Raw genomic sequence first — 18,945 nt, 5'->3', positions numbered from 1 at the left:
TATTATTCATTGTCTCCATCTACCTGTCATTGGGCTGTGAAGTTTTCCATCCTGTCCATCCCTTCTTTTTCCCCCAAACTGGAATTTGACAGTGTCATTTACAATAAAAGTGAGTCTTTTAAAAAATATATATTTTATTGATATTTTTCAGATAGGAAGAGAGAGGAATAGAGAGTGAGAAACATCAATCAGCTGCCTCCTGCACTCCCCGCAACCAAGGTACATGCTCTTGACCAGAATCAAACCTGGGACCCCTCAGTCCGCAGGCTGATGCTCTACCAGCTGAGCCAAAAACGGTTAGGGCTGTCCATCCCTTCTGATTACTCATTGCTCATAGAAGATGTTTGACCATCAAGCCCCCTTCCATTAGGAGCACCAGGGAGATACAGCAGCCCTTTAATCAGGAAGGAGAAATGAGGTTAAATGGGAAACAAATATGAGAGGGAGAAGAGAAGGATAATAAACTTTTCCCACTTTGCAATCTAGCCAGGCATCAGCTTTCCCTGAGGCTCAACCCTGAGACCCTGGGGCAGCATGTGGAGGCAGAGAATGGGCAAGCCAAGGTCTGGAAGTTTTGAGACTCCAAATATTCACTTTCTATCTACACATCCTAAGACCCCTAATTCTTGCTCTTAACAACCCAACGTGATGTTTCTGAGGGTTTTATTTGGGCCACACAGGAAGTAAAATCTCTCCTACCCACTCATCCCACACATTCTCAGCACCTCCTGGCAGGCCCCAGCCACAGCAAAGCCAATTCTCATCTTCACACACCACATGTTCATACGTCACACACTCACACTACACAGCACACATTCAGCCACCCGTCACATATTCACACATCACACACATCATTATGTCACACATCATTCATTCACACACTAACATCACACATAACATTCCCACTGCACACCTTCACACTATCATACACAACACTTACCTTACACTCTCATACACTCACACATTACAGCTGTATACCACTCATCTCTCACACATTACACACTACACATTCACGTTCACATACACTCATGCCCACAATCACACCCACAACACATTTCTTCATTTGTTCTTTCTCTCTCCAAGGCAATCCCAGGCATGGAACCCACAGTTGCCCAGCTATGTGACAGCTGGGCAGAGTCCTCGAAGTCAGAAAGGGTGGAGGCTAAGGGGACCTGAGACCTCTGGCCTTCACTCACTCTAATCAGAGGCCTGAGGCTGTCCACTGACACATTGGTTGCAGGAAGTCATGAGTACAGCTGCTCTGGGCCAGTGGAGACACAGATAGAGTGGGCGGGCAACCACATATGCTTCCTCTGCACCTGCTCTGCAGACGTCATTGCTTTGTGTTTTGGAGAGCTTGTGATAAATCTGGTGTGTGGGGGCCAGGGGGATGGAGAGAGCTGTGTTCAAAGGACCACTGAGGAGCCTGGAGGCTGTTAGCCACCTCCACTCAGAAGGATGTGAAGAAGCCTCAGTCCCCCGTGGGCACCAGAGGCAGCAGTGCCTAGAGGTGGGGCCCTGGGAACCGACCTGGGAGCAACATCCAGGAAAGAAGCTTTGGAAGTTCTCTGATAAGTAACAGCCCCGAACATCTCTATATTAAAGTTCTTTTAAAGTACTTCCATGAGCTTGGTTCCTGCTGGGTTTCATGAAAGCAAGGCATGGCCCATCCCTATTTTATCAATGACAAAACTGAGGCTCAAAGCTAGAAAGTGTCAAGGCAGGACCAGAGCACAGGACTTCTGACTGGAACCCATGATACATCGTGGCTGACTCTCTCTTCAGTTACTGGGCTATGCCCTTGGACAGTTGAGGTCCTAAAGGTTTAGCTATACCAGCCTGCTGTGACTTTAGGCAGAGTTCTGTCTAACACTCTTTCCTGTCATCACCCCTCCGGTCATTGGACAGGAGCCTGGGCTCCTGCCAGAGCCAGCCCCTTAGGGAGATATAAGAGATATAAAGGGTGGCTGATACGAGGTTTAAGACCCCAGGAGCAATGTTTTGTAGGAGGGAAAACCAGGGATCATCTAGTCCCACCTTTATTTCTAGATAAAGAAACCAAGGTTCAAAATCCATAGTATTCCCATATAGTAGATGCTCAAATAATTGTCAGATAACTTCAAGGGCCACAACCAGCGCCTTTGACTCAGGCACAAGTTTCTGTCCACAGAGCCTCCCTCAGACCAAGAAGAGTGGTGATGAGGCTCTTTTATCCTGAAGACAAGAAAAAAATAGGACTCTGGCTAAGACATCAATGAATACACATAAAGCAGGGGAGGCCCCTCCAAGAGAAAGTGCCCAAAACAAAGAAATGTATGCCTGGCATTTTCCAGTGGTCTTTGAACCTGGTAACCCAATCTCGTTCAACACAACATGTTTTCTCCACTCCTGACTTCCGTTGTGGTTTGCTGATGTTTTCTTTTTTGGTCTAAGACTAGCAAGCAAATAAGAGGATAGTCATTTCCTCATTTTCAAGTCTTCATCCTCACATGGGCCAGAAATATCTTTCAAGCCCCAGATTGTGACAGTTCCTGGGTGAGCAGTGGATCTTTGTCCCCCTCTCCTGGGCCCTTGAATGGGACCTTGTTCTGGAAGGAGCCATGGACCTCTGGCTTTGGTTCATCTACTTCCTGCCCACAGGTAAGTGATGTGGGGGAAGAGCTCACGTGGCTTATGAGGTTTGAATTGGACACAGGTAGAGAAGTGGCTGGTGTCTCCAGCTCTGAGGTTTCTGGACAGATTTAGTTGCAGACCAATACCTAGGGCAGGACATGGACAGAGGCCAGATGAGGCATTGGAGGACCTCCCACTCCCTGCTAGCATCCCTCTCTCCATTCCAGACACATCTCATTCTGGGTTCACAAGGGCTGAAAGTGTCACTTCACCCCGATGAAGAGCCTATTAATTTGGAACCTTAAAGCAAGTGCCACCAAAGTTCTTTCTTCTTAGCTCTACACTCCTTTTCTTTGGATCTCTTTCACTCCTGATTTTCAACTTTCAACTCTAAATGAAGACTCCCTACTCCATTCGGTAGCCCTACTCCATTTCCCGAACTCGGTATCTCAGTTTACAGCTGTCTCGTTGGTCACCATCCAAACCAGCTAATCTCTCTATCACTGATAGGAGCTGCAAAATGTTAGAATGGCTTTTCACAACCTCTTTCCATTTGTCCCCAGCCATACTGCAATTCAATCAATGGCCAATTCACGTACTTTCTAGATTTCCACTTACCAGGATAAGAAGCAATGGCTGCCTCTACTAGAGAGGTAACAGGGGGAATGGAAACAAAAAGAACACAGTCATCTCCTACCTATTTTTCCCTCTTCCTGCAATTTGACCTACCTATAGTTCCAGATTAATTTTCCTAAGAACTTGACGCCAATCATAGGATTGCCCTCCAAATGCCTGCTGGATTACATACCTCTCCCCTGTGTTTCTCTGTATTTCTGAGCTTATCACCTTCCCCAGCACTTCCCTAACCTCCAGCCAAGCAGGACTTCTTGAACATGTGCTAGTCTAGACTTACTGCCACTAGTCTTTGATCATCCCATTTCTTCTGCTGGGAACATTCTTCTGCTCACCTCTACCTTCTATGAGTCCTTCAAAGATAATCTCAACCATCGCCTTCCTTACTGTACACTTTCCAGAACCTCCTCTTTTGAAGCCCAATAGCTGATCCCATTCTGCCTTGCATTCTGGTTTGGGGTGTTGCCCACATTTTGTTGATTAAACACTCATCTCCTTGATGGTCTAAATGTATTTTTTTATTCAGACTTGCTTTCTTTCTGATGGCTTGAATATGGAAGAAAGTCAAATGTTTGTCAAATTGAAGATCAAAAACCCCTATAAAGCCCAAGGGAACAGAGGTTTAATGAAGCGTCAGACTGAGTGAGAGGTAGTAGGACAAAAGTGAGCACAATGTGAGTAAAATTAAACTCAGACCTCAGGGGGAAGAGGGGTTGGGTGGGAGCAGAAGGTGAAAAGTACCTAAATTGTACCATGGCCATCTGTTCTAAGCAACACCATCGTTCTATCTGGGCCAGAGGAGTCCAGGCTCTGGGCCTGGCTCTTCTCCATTTGTTCTCATACCCACAGGGTGAGGATTCACAGGCCCAATGTTATGTGCCCATACCAAATCCACCCGTAAACCCCTCTTCTAGACCCTGAATTCTTTTTTTAAAATATATTTTATTGACTTTTTACAGAGAGGAAGAGGACAGAGAGTTAGAAACATTGATGAGAAAGGATCATTGATCAGCTGCCCCCTGCACACCCCCAACTGGGGATGTGCCCACAACCAAGGCACATGCTCTTGACAGGAATCGAACCCAGGACCTTTCAGTCTGCAGGCTGACGCTGTATCCACTGAGCCAAACCGGTTTCGGCTAGACCCTGAATTCTTTGTCCAAATGTCTGCAGGCCCACTTTCAATGACTGTGTGTTCTTCCATCCCAGGGTCTTCTATCCTTTGACCAATTAAAGGGTGGCACATGTGTCTGCATGGGAAGGAGATAGATGGAGACTATACTTGCCAGCTGGGGAATCCATCGTGTATATACCAGTACCCTTGTGGTGCTGTCAGGAGCCAGGGATGATAGAAAAGCAGAGAGATAAGCAAGAGGCTGGGGCAGGGAGGTTGGGGCCTTTTTTTACCTTATAGCCATGTTTTAGAGTGAACACGCAAGGAGTGTGTAAATTTGTAAACAGAGGGGGATAGTACAAACTTTATTTAACAGTTTATTAGCTTTTTTAATACCTTTAAAATATTTAGACATAAAATATATGGGCTTTTATTTGCATTCATGGTCCCCAGAGTCCAATGCATGAGGCCCAAGCTATAGGCCACCTGCCTGGAGCCTAATAAAGTAAGGCAGTATCTCAAGGTATAGACTTTCAAACCTTGTTTACCAATAATAATAATAGTAATAGTAATAGTAATAGTAATAATAATACATGCATACACTGGATGTTGTGACCCAGTACACACACACACACACACACACACACACACACCTACATTCTGTTCTTGATTTTCATGTGGGGATGAGTTTTGGGCTTCAGCAGTTAGATGAATGTTGGTGCTCTTTACTGAGATGGGAAGAACTTGTAAAGAAATCAGTTTTGTTTTATTCTTTATTGTTTTTCTTCCCCCCCACCCCCCATGAAATTTATTGGGGCATGGTTAATAGGATCATATAGGTTTCAAGTGTGCATTTCTATGATACATGATCTGTGTATTGCACTGTGTGCCCGCCACCCAGTTAAATCATCTTCCTTCACCATATATTTAGCCCCCTTTCCCCACTCATCACTCTCCCACCCCCTTCCCACTGGTATCTACCATACTTTTGTCTGTTTATATGAGTTTTAATTCTATATTCCACATATGAGTGAAATCATATTGTTCTTAGCTTTTTCTGATTTATTTCACTTAGCATTTTCAAGATCCACCCAGGTTGCCATAGATGGCAGTATGTCATCCTTTCTTATGACTGAGTAGTATCCCATTGTGTGTATGTCTACATCTTCTTTATCCAGTCCTCTACCAAAGCACACTTTGGTTGCCTCCATGTCTTGGCCACGATGAATAACGCTGCAATGAATACAGAGGTGCATGTATTTTTGTGAATAAAGGTTTTCAAATTTGGGGGGTAGATATACAGAAGAGAGGTGGCTGGGTCACATGGTAGCTCTTAAGGACTGGCCATTCTGTTTTCCATAGTGGCTGGACCAGTCTACATTCCCACCAGCAGTGAATGAGGGGCCCCTTTTATCCACAACCGCCCCAGCACTGTTTTTACTTGTCTTGGTGGTAACAGCCATTCTAACAGGTGTGAGGTGGCATCTCATTGTAGTTTTGATTTGCATTTCCCTAAGAGCTAGTCAAATTGAACATCTATTCTTATATCTGTTGACCTTTTGTATGTCTTCTTGAGAGAGTTGTCTCTTCAGATCCTCTCCCCATTTTTTAAAAGAATTGTTTGTTTGGTGCTGAGTTGTATGAGTTCTTTATATATTTTGAAAATTAACCATTTGTCTGGCTATTGTTTGCCAATACCTCCCATTTGGTTGGTTGCCTTTCTGTTCTGTTGGTTTCTTTTGCTATGCAGCTTTTTTAGTTTGATATAGTTCCATTCATTTCTTTCTGCCTTTACTTCCCTACATGCAAAAGAATGAAACTAAATTACAATTTATCCCCAACTACAAAAATTAATTCAAAATGGACCAAAGACCTACATATAAGATCTGAAACAATAAACTATTTTAATACATAGAAAATACAAGTTTTAAACTTATGGACCCTGGTTGTAGAAAACATTTTATGAATTTGACCTGAAAGGCAAGGGTAGAAATGGGTTTTGGAAGAGAAATCAAGAGTCCATTTTTTTTATTTATTTATTTATGTATTTATGTATTTATTTATTTATTTATTTATTTTTGCCATTGTTTGTTTGAAACCATATTAGATATTCAAATGGAATCTAGGTGTAAACATTGGAAAGGCAAGTCTGGAGCCCAGAGGTAAAGACAAGACTGGAGATACATGTTTGGGTGAACTCTGTATAGAGTTGGCACGAAAAGCCACAGGAGTAAATAAGCCAGTATTCGGGGAGTGGTGGAGGACAGAAAAAGGAACAGGCCCAAGTACGAGGCCCTGGGGTGGTCCAACACTGGGATGTGGCTAGAGAAGTAAGTAAGGAGATTGAAAAAGAGCAGCTATTGAGAGTGTGGTGTCAGGGGAGACAAGGGCAGAACGTGTTTCAAGGGCTCAATTTCATCAAGTGCTGCAGGAGGGTGAGTACAATGAAGACAAAGAAGCGACCGTTAAACATGGTGATAGGAAAACGCTGGGTGGCTTTGATGAGAGCACGTTCAGCGGAATGTTGGAGACAAACTTCTGACAGGTGTAGGTAGAAGAGGAACTGGGAGGCGTGGACATGGATTCAGTGATTTTGATGGCTCGTTTGAGAAAGAGAACAGAGACAGGTGACAGCTGAAGGGGAGGCAAAAGTCACCCGAGGGGTTTTCAATACGGCACTATGGCGCATGTGTGGAAGCCATGGCGTTGCGGGAAGAGGAGAAAGCAATGAGGCAGGGAAAGAAAGGGCAATTGCAGGAGAGAAGTTCTGGGGAAGGTGAGCAGGTGAGCTCAGGGGACAGATGAAGGCACTGGCTTCTGATAGGAAGGGGGACACTCCATTCACTGTGAAAGGACAAAAGACAGGCTGCAGGTCTGGACACACATAGGCTGGTGTATGCAGAAGTGAAAAGTTGATTTGGATGTTTCTCATCTTCTTATCAAAGCCTGCTCTGTCTGATAAGTGTAAACGTCTCAGGCCAGCTTCCTTCTTTCAGAGATTCTGCTATGACTTGAGTTATAAGCTCCTCATTATCACTCCTCTCTGAAAATTATCGCTTTGTGGAATCCAGAATCCATCTCCTGAGTTCTGTCACCAGTCAAGGCCATGTGACCATTGACCTTATTTTGCATTATGAAAATTATATTATTTTCATGTTCCAAACACCCATTTATATCTAATTATGTAATTAGTAACTTTTGAAATTGCATATACCCTTTCCTCCCCTACAGCGCCAGTATAAATCAAGTTGCCAAATTACAGATAAATGTCACTTACATAGTAGCTAAAATGCCATTAAATAGCTTGGTCCCTTTATATAGCCTTTCACCCCTCCCTTTCTCCTAGGAATCATTTGGAAATGTAGTTTTAGCCCAGAATCACAAAATGTTAAGGACACCTGGATGCTTGTTTACAATGAGGTGCCTAGACTCAATCTGGATCGAGCAAGTTCTCTCCACATGAATCTTAGCATGCTGTGCATAGTTCTAAACCAGGAAGTTACATCTATCTTTCTTCTGTTGGGGAAATATGCTTTTCTAAGCCTTGGATGCCCGTTACAAGCTACTCTGAAGTCCAAGGAGAGCTGGGGTCTGGTCATTTTCATCTTGCCAACTGGTGCTTCCTTGGGACCAGAGCTCAGTGTACCCAGCAGCTTTTCTTGTGCTTACCCCATCCAGCCTTTGCACAATGAGGATGTCTTAGTCAACTCGGGCTGCTGCAACAAAATACCATAGATTGCAGGGTTTAAACACCAGATGTTTATTTCTCACAGTTCGGGAAACCAGGTGTTTAAGATCAAGGTGCCAGCAGATGCTCTCTTCCTGGCTTGCATTTGGCCACTGTCTCCCTGTGCGCCTGTTTGACCTCTTCTTGTATGTAGAGAGAGAATAGGGACACTAATCTCTTCATGAGGGTCCCACCTCATGACCTCATCTAATCTAATCAACTTCCAAAGACCCCACTTCCTAATACCAGCACGTTGGGGGTTAGGATTTCACCACACGGATTTTTGAGGGACACAAACATGCGGCCCACAACAGAGGATCTGGGCAAGCCAGGGGTGAGTGGAGGGCGGCCACAGGAGGTGCCTGGCTAGGGGCTGACCCCTCTCTGCTCTGTCGGGCACATGGCTATTTTATAGCATCTTGCTCTTGGGAAAGCAGCATCCGTGCCCATTTCTCACTGAGTTGGTCCAAAAATGTTAATGTGCTTATTCATAGGTATTGAGATTTACATGCATGTGTGGGCTGTCTGGACACACCAGGTGGTTCCCCAACCCCCTCAATTGGGTCTTTGTCCTTTGCACAGGTCACCCTTCCATTGCCATGTTACAGTCACGAGACGACCACACATGCCTCAAGTCCCAGCGGATTTAAAGCAGTGTTAGGTCATTTGTGTAAGGGTTTCTGTGTCAGATCTTACATATGTGGCTGGCCCCTCTGCTTCTCCCTAGCATGTTACAACAGTTGCACTTCTAGATAGTAACATGCAAATGCTCCTTCCAGCCCCTCTCTACCCTTCTCTCCCACACCCCATGTTCCCATAGCTATTTCTTCTTCCCTCTCCTTGAATGTCTTCCTCGGGTCTCTGCTCATCTAGAAGCCACAAGCCCCCACTTCTTTCCTTGACTCTCAGCAGCTATTCTTTTTTATTTATTTATATTTTTATTGATTTCAGAGAGGAAAGGAGAGTGAAAGAGATATAGAAACATCAATGATGAGAGCAAATCATTGATCAGTTGCCTCTTGCATGTCTCCTACTAGGGATGGAGCCTGCAGCATGTGCCCTTGACCAGAATCAAACCTGGGACCCTTTGGTCTGCAGGCAGATGCTCAATCCATTGCGCCAAACTGGCTAGGGCCCTAGCAGCTATTCTTGATGTGTGATCTGTGGATGAATTTCAGGAAGTTCATGATCTTCTCTCCCCCCGCCCCCATTAACATGTGTTCATCCTGGCCCATATGGGGGCTGTTCTCATTGTTGGAAGCATCTCTCCTCCTCCATTCAAGGCCCCAGCCCCACCGCAACACACACATTACCCTAGGAACCATCTTGATAGAAATATGCAGACACATATTGGACCCCCTTAACTGGCCACTAGCCCTACCTTCCTCTCCAACTGCATTAGACCTGCTTTCTTTGGCCAAAGCAGAGCTTTTGATGTCAGGGATTCATGAACCACATCTTTTATCCCTCCCCGCTCCAGCCCCTCCCCAAGGCTCACACACTATGCACACCCATGCACATAGGCACACAAACCCACATACACCTTTGCTTTCCTTCTCTGTCCCCCACTGCAGTGAAGACCCTCATTACCCCCTCGTTGCCCTCCATGCCCAGGCCTTCAGGTCACAACTGAGATATCACTTCTTTCAGAAAGCCTTCCTCAAACTACACCATCCCGCTGCGACAGCTTGGACCAGGTGCCCTGTTTGATGCTTCCAAGGAGCCCTGTGTGTCTATCTCTTCGTGGGATCTATGGCACTGTGCTATAGTAGCTGTCCATTTGTGGGGTGTGAGTGTGTGTGTGTGTGTGTGTGTGTGTGTGTGTGTGTGTGTGTTAAGAAGAATATAGAGTTGCAGCCATGAGATCGTAGTTTTTTGTTTTTTTGTTTTTTTAAATTATTATATCAGAGAGGGAGAGATAGAAATATTGAGAAAGAATCAACAATTAGCTATCTCCTGCATGCCCCCTACTGGGGATCAAGCCTCAATATGTGCCCTGACAGAAATCAAACCATGACCTCCTAGCTCATGGGTCAACACTCAACTACTGAGCGACACTAGCCAGGAGTGGCTACCCATTTGTACCACCCACTAAATGAGTCTTTCTGTGAGGGGAGGAATACCAACTATCTATTGTCCCTTGAAAGGCATTCAATATATGCTTATAGAGATAACAAATAGAACTGGGTGGGAATGGTTGTTCTGGCTGAATGGATCTGAGCAAAGCAAAACTAAACAGCAAAATGGTTCCATGCAGCAAAATGGTTCCATGCCTCCCAATGCCACGCCAAAGTCACCTGGGTTGTGCACTGTTTGCGTTTACCATGGAATATCTTCTCTCCTTGGAGTGGAGTACTTTTTTTACCATGTTCTTAGGGGGTTGGTGTCCTCCTGCACATGGGTTTGGTGATGAGCTGAGGGTTATGTTCAGGCCTGGGCTGGGGAGGAGCGTGGCTGAGACAAGTTTGGGCACAGAAATGAACATAGAGTTGGACCGAGGCTGTAAAGAGGGGTGGGCCTGGGAAAAGGTTGGGGATGAGGCTAGGGGTAGAGATGAGGATTGCACTGACGCAGAGGGCTGGTTGAGGTTTGTGATGATAAAAGGAACGGGCAGTTCTGGGGATAAGCATGAGGCTGGACTGGGGTCCGGGCTGGAAAGAGGGCTGGAGTTGGGAGTACGGCTGGTAATGAGGCTTCCTGTCCATTCGCTCCCTCTTCCTGCAGTATCTGGAGCCCTGATGCTCCCAGAAGTCAAGCTGGAGGGGATGCTGGGCGGATCTATTACCATCGAGTGCCCACTTCCTGAAGTGTACGATAGGGTGTATCTGTGCCGCGAGACAGCCAAACCGCAAGTGTGTTCCACCGTGGTGTCCAGCGTGAATTTTGTCAGGGAAAAATACAAGAACCGAGTCACCCTGAAGCTGTGTCCAGACCGGAATGTGTTCCTAGTGGAGGTGACAGAGCTGACCGAGAGTGACAGTGGAGTCTATGCCTGTGGGAAAGGCAGTCACACAGACTGGGGCAAGACCCAGAAAGTCACCCTGGATGTTCGCAGTGGTAGGTGCCCGACCTGATGGAGGCTCAGGCCCCCGGCAAACCTTTCCGTTCGGGAAAGTTAAGACGGCCAGTGGTCTCTGGCAGTCCCCAGACTCTTATGCTAGCACCATATTAGTCAGTTCAATAATAACCGAGATTTGTATAGGTGGACCCCATAGAGTCAGTTAAATTCATGGTCCACGGAATTGTCTATGCAAACAAGATTGGCGCTCTCCTTGTGTTGTATTGCATCCATCCTGCCCGGGGCATGAGGCAGGGAGTGGGGGCTGAGATTGAGGAGAGGTTCTGAGACTGGAGAAAATGGGGAGCAAAAAGACATAATGGTCCCAGGAGAAATATCAGGGGTGCACATGAAGGAAAGGCAGTCATTTCTCAGGCCACATCTGTAGGCCAAACGTGTTGCTGTAGGTTCTGATCCTTTCTATATTTCTGCTGAGTCCTGTCTTTCTCCACCGACTCCCTCACACATCAGCAGCACCGATTCAACATCCTAAAAACCCAGTGGCCTCCGGGTGGGTTGGGCTGGGGTAAAAGGGTTTCTTTGTCTGCTCCTCTTGGCGGACTCTGTCCTCATCCCCTCACTGCCACCCACCTTGGCTGAGTCAGCTTCAGCTCAGACCACTGCCCCTTCCCCAGGCTTCCATCTCCTTCCAGAGCCCACCAGTGCATTCCTCATGCCACCTGTAGAGTATGACCCATTCTGGGAAGAGGAGAAGCTGCCACCCTGGTTTCGGGAAGTTCCACCCAAGGAGATGCCACCCTGGTTTCGGGAAGTTCCACCCAAGGAGATGCCACCCTGGTTTCGGAAAGTTCCACCCAAGGAGATGCCACCCTGGTTTCGGGAAGTTCCACCTATGGAGATGCCACCCTGGTTTCAGGAAGTTCCACCTATGGAGATGCCCCCTTGGTTCCAGAAACCTGTACTTGCCGGTTCCTTCGAAGTCCTCTCCAAAGGTCAGTTCCCGAAGCTGGAGTGGGAGAGGAGGTGGTGATGGGGCGCTGTGAAAAGGGAAGGAGGTTGTGTTGTTCACAGAGTGATCGGCAGAGCAGGGCGGAGTCTGGGATTGTGTGCTTCTCTGCCTCAGGAGAGGGTACCCCCCTGAAGTCTGTTTCTGTGTCCTTCAAGCCCAGCCTACAGCCTGGACACCCGGCTCTAGTCACAGAACTTACATCACCACTAGGTGGCACCGCAAGCAATGGAGTTTGTGCTCCATTCACAAAACCCAGCTCTTTTATGAATGACTGCTGAAACAGAAATTGGGCAGAAGGCTCCCAGCTGGAGCTCATTATGACTCCTGCTGCCCACAGGGCTGTCTTCCACTTGCTGGCATACAGTGATTTTAACAACTCTATTTTGCAATGAAAAAAAAAATGATTCTACTAAAAAAAAAAAAAAAAAAAAAAAGATACCTTTACATTCTATATCATTTTCCTGTTTCAAATGCATTTTGACATGCAATATTGCCATCACATCTACCCTGTGGGGTAGATAGATTAGTGTCACTATAGGACCCTGCTGGGCGCCAAGAGGGATATTATGTGCCCCTGACAGGTGTGGGAGGGGGGAGAATAGACAAGCACATGGCAGAAAACAAGTTTTCTCCAGGCTCAGAGGAGGGCAGGCTGTTCTGCCTGGGAAGTCGGGGAAGGCTGCCTGGAGAAAACGATGTTTGAAGCAGATCTGGGTAGAATTTCTTGGGTGTGGACAGCATGCTAAGAAGGCATGACAGGCCCCGAGGAGTGCAAGAACGAAGGTCGCCTAGGTGACAGGGGAGAGTGTGTTCAGGACAGAGATGGTAGCCCACCCCTGCTGGAGACTAGGGTGTCAGATGGAAGATCACTTTTTCCTGCTGTCTCCTGCAGAAACCTCACCCGCTCCGACGACGAAGGCCCCTCCAGCACAGCACTCCTCCCCCACCACCCCAATCACCCACCGCCCTCGAGTTTTCAGGTCAAAGCCCACTACCCGCCTGTCACCCACCACAAGCTCAAAGACCTCAGCACCGGAGGGGCTGCTCAGGCCCCAGACAGCCAGCTACAACCAGCACACCAGGCTTCACAGGCAGAGGTGAGAGGCCTCCACACCCAGGATGGGCTAGAACCCGGCAAAATAGTCTAGAACTCGGAGACCCACTGAAATGTCTACCAGCCAAGACCCCTCTTGGCTTTGTCTCTAGAAGGCCTCTGTGACATAGACTGCCTGTGAGCACAGCACATTAATTCTGCAGTACCCTGAACATGAATATACTTGCCAGTGTCCCAGAGGGCGATCCTGTAGAAGCCAGACCCCACATTTGCAGTCCCTCTGCATTCCTTCACATCTGTTTCGATGGGGAGAAACTAAACGAGAATAAAATTAACGACTGAACTGTTAAGTGTTATAACTATCTTCACGTGCTTCCTTTTACCTTTTCAATCTAGCTATTAGGACATTTTCAATTACGTATATGACTCAGGCTATGCTTCTTATTGGACAGCACTGCTCTCAAGGCTAGATGCTCCAGGAAAGTGCTGCAATAGACCACTAGGGGGCAGCATTTTCTCCTCCCAACGAAGGAGGCTGGAATGTAAATGTGAACCCAGGTTTCCTGACTCCAGAAACAAGGCTCTTTGTTGGGAGGAGAAAAACACTCCGTTAACAAAGGGACAATCTGAGCCACCTCCAAAAAGTGGCCACTCAACAGTGCTTCCTTAGGCCTCCCTCCTCCCTGACCGCCCTCTCCCCCTTCTGCCTCTCCTGTCCCCCCTCAGAGCCTCCCACCACGGCCCAGCTGGCCCAGCGTCCCCAAGGGAAGACCAGGGGTTTCAGCTCCTGATCCCCATCTTCCTGAGCCTCATCCTACTGACACTTCTGGGGATGCTGGTGACCAGGATCATTCAAAGGAAGAAAGGTGAGCGGTCGAGCCCGGAGCACACGCCCCTGCTGGATCCCGGGGAAACCGGGGAGCTTTAGAGGAGCGGTCTGGGGTTCGGGGAACCAGGGATGGGGGTGAATCACCTGGAAGTGGGGACGAAGGATCCGGGGCGCTTTGGTCTTCCGTGGGGGGTGGGCCGGCGCCACGCCCCCTAAGCCGTTCTCCCCTCCCCGTGGCTTTGCGCCGAGAAGCCCTCTCCAGGCGGGCGAGCCGGCTGAGGATGAGCGCCATGGGGGCCTCCCAGCGGCCCCAGGCGCAGCGGCCCCGCGTGTCCCAGCGGCCACGCTCTCAAAACAACGTCTACAGCGCCTGCCCCCGGCGCGACCGGGGGGCCCACGCCGCGGGTAAGCAGGGGCGGTGGGTAAGCTGGCTGGAGGAGGGCCTGGGGACCACAGGGTAAGGGAGGGCGCGGGGTAATGGGGAGGATACGGAGATGGGGGGGGGGGGTGGAAGGGACGGTGATCAGGGGGTGAGAGGGGCATTGGGGGCGGATGAGAACAGGATACGGGGTCCCAGCCTTCGGTTGGATGAGCTGGAGCAGCCAGAGCAGCGGGCACCGAGGGCGCGCAGGGGGAAAGCCAGAGCGCAGGGCCAGCTCCTCCTCCCCGGCCCTCATCCCGGCTTCCCGCTCCCCCAGGTGACCTGGAGGCACCAACCCCGGGCCCCGGAGCTTTGGCACCGCCCGCTCCGCCACAGGTGAGCTCTGCCCCCGCCCAGGTAAGAACTGTTCCGACGGGGCGGTCCCCGAGCTGGGCGCGGACCCGGCACCATCACCCCAGATGCGCGTACCAGTAGCTCCGGGGCTGCGCTTTCCCAGCTGCTACCGCACCGAGTCTGGGAACTAGTCCCCGTTTCTTCCTTCAGGGGTGTCCCTGCAGGGCCTGCCCGCCCATGGGGTAAACTTAGCTACCTGGCTGCTAGCCAAGCATTTTCGCGGGTGCCAAGTAGAGGCTGATGGGTGGTAATTCACACACGAAGGGCTCTCGCGGGAGAGTCTATTTTGAGGAGGCCTGAGGGGGTGGGAGCTACACACTTTTACCTTAATAGGAGGGAGACCTGGGCTCTCTGAGATGAGAGGAGCTCGTTCACCCATCACGGGAGGCAGTGAAGCGCAGAGGATGACCTGGCAGATGGCAAGATGTAGAGAGGATTCAGCACCTGGGGTGGGGAGGGTTCCTTTTGAAATCTAGGGATAGACATAGGAGCTCGTGTTTCTGTCCGTGGCCATTGGCAGATGGGCAAACCATCTTCCCCCCCCCCCCCAAATTCAGGGGGGAAATGATTTTAATCTCTCAAGTAGCCCACAGTAGCTAAAACACTGTTTGCTTAGAAACAAGGAAAAACTAAGTGTAGCCAAAGTCTTTTTCTAAAAAATATATTTTACTGATTTTTTACAAAGAGGAAGAAACATTGATCAGCTGCCTCCTGCACACCCCCTATTGGGATGTGCCCACAACCAAGGTACATGCCCTTGACTGGAATCGAACCTGGGATCCTTTGGTTTGCAGGCTGACACTCTATCCTTTGAGCCAAACCCGCTAAGGCAGCCAAAGTCTTTTTTTAAATTAGGGTGTAGACTAGCTAAAGCAATGGACTTTAAACCAGAGGCCTCACACGATGGAAGTCTGTTTTCTCCCAAGTAAGGGCAGGAGGTCGCCCAGGGGCTAAAACACCTCCTGTCTTGTTGCTTCCCCATCCCTGGCGTCTTGCCTGGACCATGGTCAGTGCTCAACGCCACACTCCAGCCCAGAGAGGGAGGGAAAGAACACTGCTTCTTCCAGACGCATCACTTCCTCCCGCATCCATTGACTGGGAAATGTAGTCGCCAGCTGGGCATTCTTGGGCTAAAATTGATGCCAGCAGCCAGTGACAGCTCTGCCACAGTCAACTCCAGCTGCTTGGGTTTGTGGTCACTCGCCCCTGCTGGAGAGGGTTCACGGTAGCTAAGGCAGGTCCAGCCGTGCCCAGACTCTACCCACGCTGCCCTCATTCACACCCTTTTGTCTAGAACTGCCCTGTGGCCGTACAACCCTCACCCTGTCAGCTTGTTCAACTTTTATCCTTCCTCCTTGCTTGAAACTCTCAGTCCTACCATTAGGGACAAAAATCTTGATGGAACGAGTTCCTAACAAGGTGTGTAAAATGAATGAGTGGCTATTTTAGCCCTCACGGGGAATGTTTTCATTTTTAAACCAAATAAATTGATCTCAAATGGTAAATGATAACAGACAATGGGAGCTAAGTTCAAAAAGCCACAGGTCCTTTCCATGGGCACTTCCTGGGGGCCTACTGTGCTCAGGGGGCTGGACTTCTGGTTCTCAGCAATTGTGCTTGAACATGTGACCCACTCCCTAGCTGGCTTGGCTCAGAGGATAGAGTGTTGTTGGCCTGTGGGCTGAAGGGTCCCAGGTTTGATTCTGGTCAAGGGCACATGCTCGGGTTGCAGGCTGGATTCCCCAGTGTGGGGTGTGCAGGAAGCAGCTGATCAATGATTCTCTCTCATCATTGATGTTTCTATCTCTTTCTCTCTTTTTCCTCTCTGGAATCAATAAAAAATATAATTAAAATAAATACATAAGTAAACATGTGGCCCATCACCACACCAGCCTTCTTGGGTCGTGGGTCAGCCTGGTCCCCTGAGAACGGACCCATCCGGAAGGCAGGTAGTTCTGAAGTTTCTGTCTGGGGAAAGGAGCACCCGGTGCCCACAGGCCCAGCTGCCTTTCTCCCCTTCACCACCCAGCACCTTCCTGGAATGCACTGTCACACCACGTCACTGCCTCTCCAAGCCCTTCCAGCGCGCAGGAGTGACTCACCTGCCTCTGAATAACTCCCTTGAAGATGTATATTTATTCCATCTAATCCCAGAGGGAAACTCCTCTGGCAGCCAAGTCTCCTTCAGGCTGGTGCTTTGCCACGTGACTTCAGTCTGAGCCCCATTTAAGGTAGTTCCTGCCCATGTTAGATCTAAGTGTTCTCCAGTTATCTTGGGTGAGATTCCGCCCTGAAAATCCCCAGGGCGGAGACGCTTGATGGAGCGCAGCCACCTCTGTGTTGCTGCCTTCTGGAAGTCAGCAACCATATGCATGCCCGCCACGGCCCACTGTGGGGATTCGGCTGGAGAAATATAGAATCTCTCCGTACAGACTGAGTGATGCTTCTTGTTTGGTTTTCCCAGGTGTCGGAAAGTCCCTGGCCCCAAGAGCCATCTCTGAAGATCAGCTGCGAATACATGAGCGTTTTCCACCAGCCTGCCGCCATGATGGAGGACGCTGATGCAGATGAATACGTCAATATCTCCTGCCTCACTCACCCCTCCAGCTGTCCCCCTGGGCCCAGGCCTCTGCGCCAATGAGTCTTGTTTGTCTGCTGGTTTCCAACACCTGATCCTAATGTCCCACATCTCCCCTTCCATCCTGTCTCTGCCACATCGCCCTGAGCTTAGCTCACTTCCCTCAGCTCTTCTGCACACCTTTGCAAACACCCGTGGCCTTCAGGTGGCTTCTGGCCACACAGGGCATTTGTCCCGATGCCATCTGCTTCCTTTTCAAGCCCCGTGCCAGGCTGTGGGATTTGCAGACTATCTTTGACCACAGAGGTTTTGCGGCCTTGGCTCTAGACCATGTGGCAGCGAGCCGGAGCCCAGGCATAGCTGTTGCTTCTGGAACCCTTCCCAGGCCTGGGCCTCCTACCAATGGAAGATCCCCGGACTGCAACGTGAAGCCATGCCTCAGCCCTGTGAGCTGGAGGGGGCCTGGTATGAAATGCCCCCTGGCAACACCTTGCCTTGGTCTTCATGAAGGGTGGCACTAGTGAGTTTTACTCATCTTGTGTCCTATGACAGGGTGTGATGTGATGAAGGATTCTAAATTTTCAGAACCATATATATTTCCCAATGTCCCTGCATCTCCTTTAAGTCTCCCTTCCTTGATGCTCCTAAGGATTCTAACCCTAGCATTTTCCCTCTTTTAAAAAAATAGTTTTTGTCACTTCTAGAGGACTCTAAGGGAGAGGTCGACTACAGTACAGTCATACCCTATTTCCCCGAAAATAAGACAGTGTCTTATATTAATTTTTTTCTCCCAAAGTTGCGCTAGGTCTTATTTTCGGGGAAACACGATAGTAGGAGACTTCAACGCCGCTGACATCACCGGATAGATCTTCCAAACAAAAAAATTAACTAGGAAACAGAGACTCTAAAGGACACTCTGGATCAAATGGATTTAATTGGCATTTGTAGAACCTTTCACCCCAAAGCTGCAGAATATACAGTCTTCTAAAAATTGTTTGTGTCACTTCCTTATCCTTCTTCCATCTTAACATGGCTCTTATCTCAGCCATCCACACCGTTACCTCTCTCTGCTTCCAGAAATACACCAGTAACTGGCCACGAGATAAGGTGCATTTCTGGAAGCAGAGAGAGGTAACGGTGTGGATGGCTGAGATAGTCCCAGCAAGGGGGGGAAGGAAAGTGGCCTGGGCTCTGAGGGCCAGGAGCTCAGCAATAGCACTTCCGTCATGGAGGAAGAGGTCCCATCTCCTTCACAGATTCTTACCCTTCAGTCTTCTGCGCAAGGGCATAGGCAGACATTGTATCTTTACGCTGATGTCAACTACAGAGACAAGCCAGAGCCTGAGACAAGAGGATGCCCAATCTTGCTGCTGGGAAAAAGGTCATTCCCAGACACACAGCTCAGCCTCCCTGGGCCCTTGTCCAGAAACAGAAAGGAAAGGCTGCCAGACTTGAGTTCCCTGCCTTTTATTAGCAGGGAATGGCATCACTGATTGGAGAGCCCCCCCAGGTACCACCACACCGTCAGCAATGTCAGCTTGCCCCTGGCACCCTCTCCAGTGGCAGATAAGCATGAGTAGGATAAGAAAGGAGG

The 18,945-nt window shown here is 48.9% G+C and overlaps 1 protein-coding gene across 3 annotated transcripts; it reads left to right on the top strand.

Moving 5' to 3' along the window:
- The first annotated feature begins 2,343 nt into the window (after positions 1-2,343).
- On the top strand, positions 2,344-18,100 carry FCMR (Fc mu receptor). Of its 3 annotated transcripts, none has more exons than XM_036442169.2 (9): positions 2,344-2,640; positions 10,812-11,144; positions 11,832-11,890; positions 12,035-12,098; positions 13,008-13,212; positions 13,896-14,035; positions 14,251-14,403; positions 14,697-14,776; positions 17,238-18,100. In XM_036442169.2, exons 1-9 carry the CDS (start codon positions 2,601-2,603, stop codon positions 17,412-17,414), a joined length of 1,251 nt encoding a protein of 416 aa, XP_036298062.1. In that variant the 5' UTR covers positions 2,344-2,600; the 3' UTR covers positions 17,415-18,100. The 3 variants fall into 3 exon arrangements, with proteins under 3 accessions (XP_036298062.1, XP_045439031.1, XP_036298059.1); XM_045583075.1 differs by having other exon boundaries at positions 11,781-11,890; positions 14,697-14,755; XM_036442166.2 differs by having other exon boundaries at positions 11,781-11,890.
- Positions 18,101-18,945: the final 845 nt, after the last annotated feature.

Source organism: Pipistrellus kuhlii, unplaced genomic scaffold (genome assembly GCF_014108245.1).
Source record: "Pipistrellus kuhlii isolate mPipKuh1 unplaced genomic scaffold, mPipKuh1.p scaffold_m20_p_18, whole genome shotgun sequence".
In the NCBI taxonomy this organism is placed as follows: domain Eukaryota; kingdom Metazoa; phylum Chordata; class Mammalia; order Chiroptera; family Vespertilionidae; genus Pipistrellus; species Pipistrellus kuhlii.
This window is presented reverse-complemented; position numbering and strand designations above follow the sequence as displayed.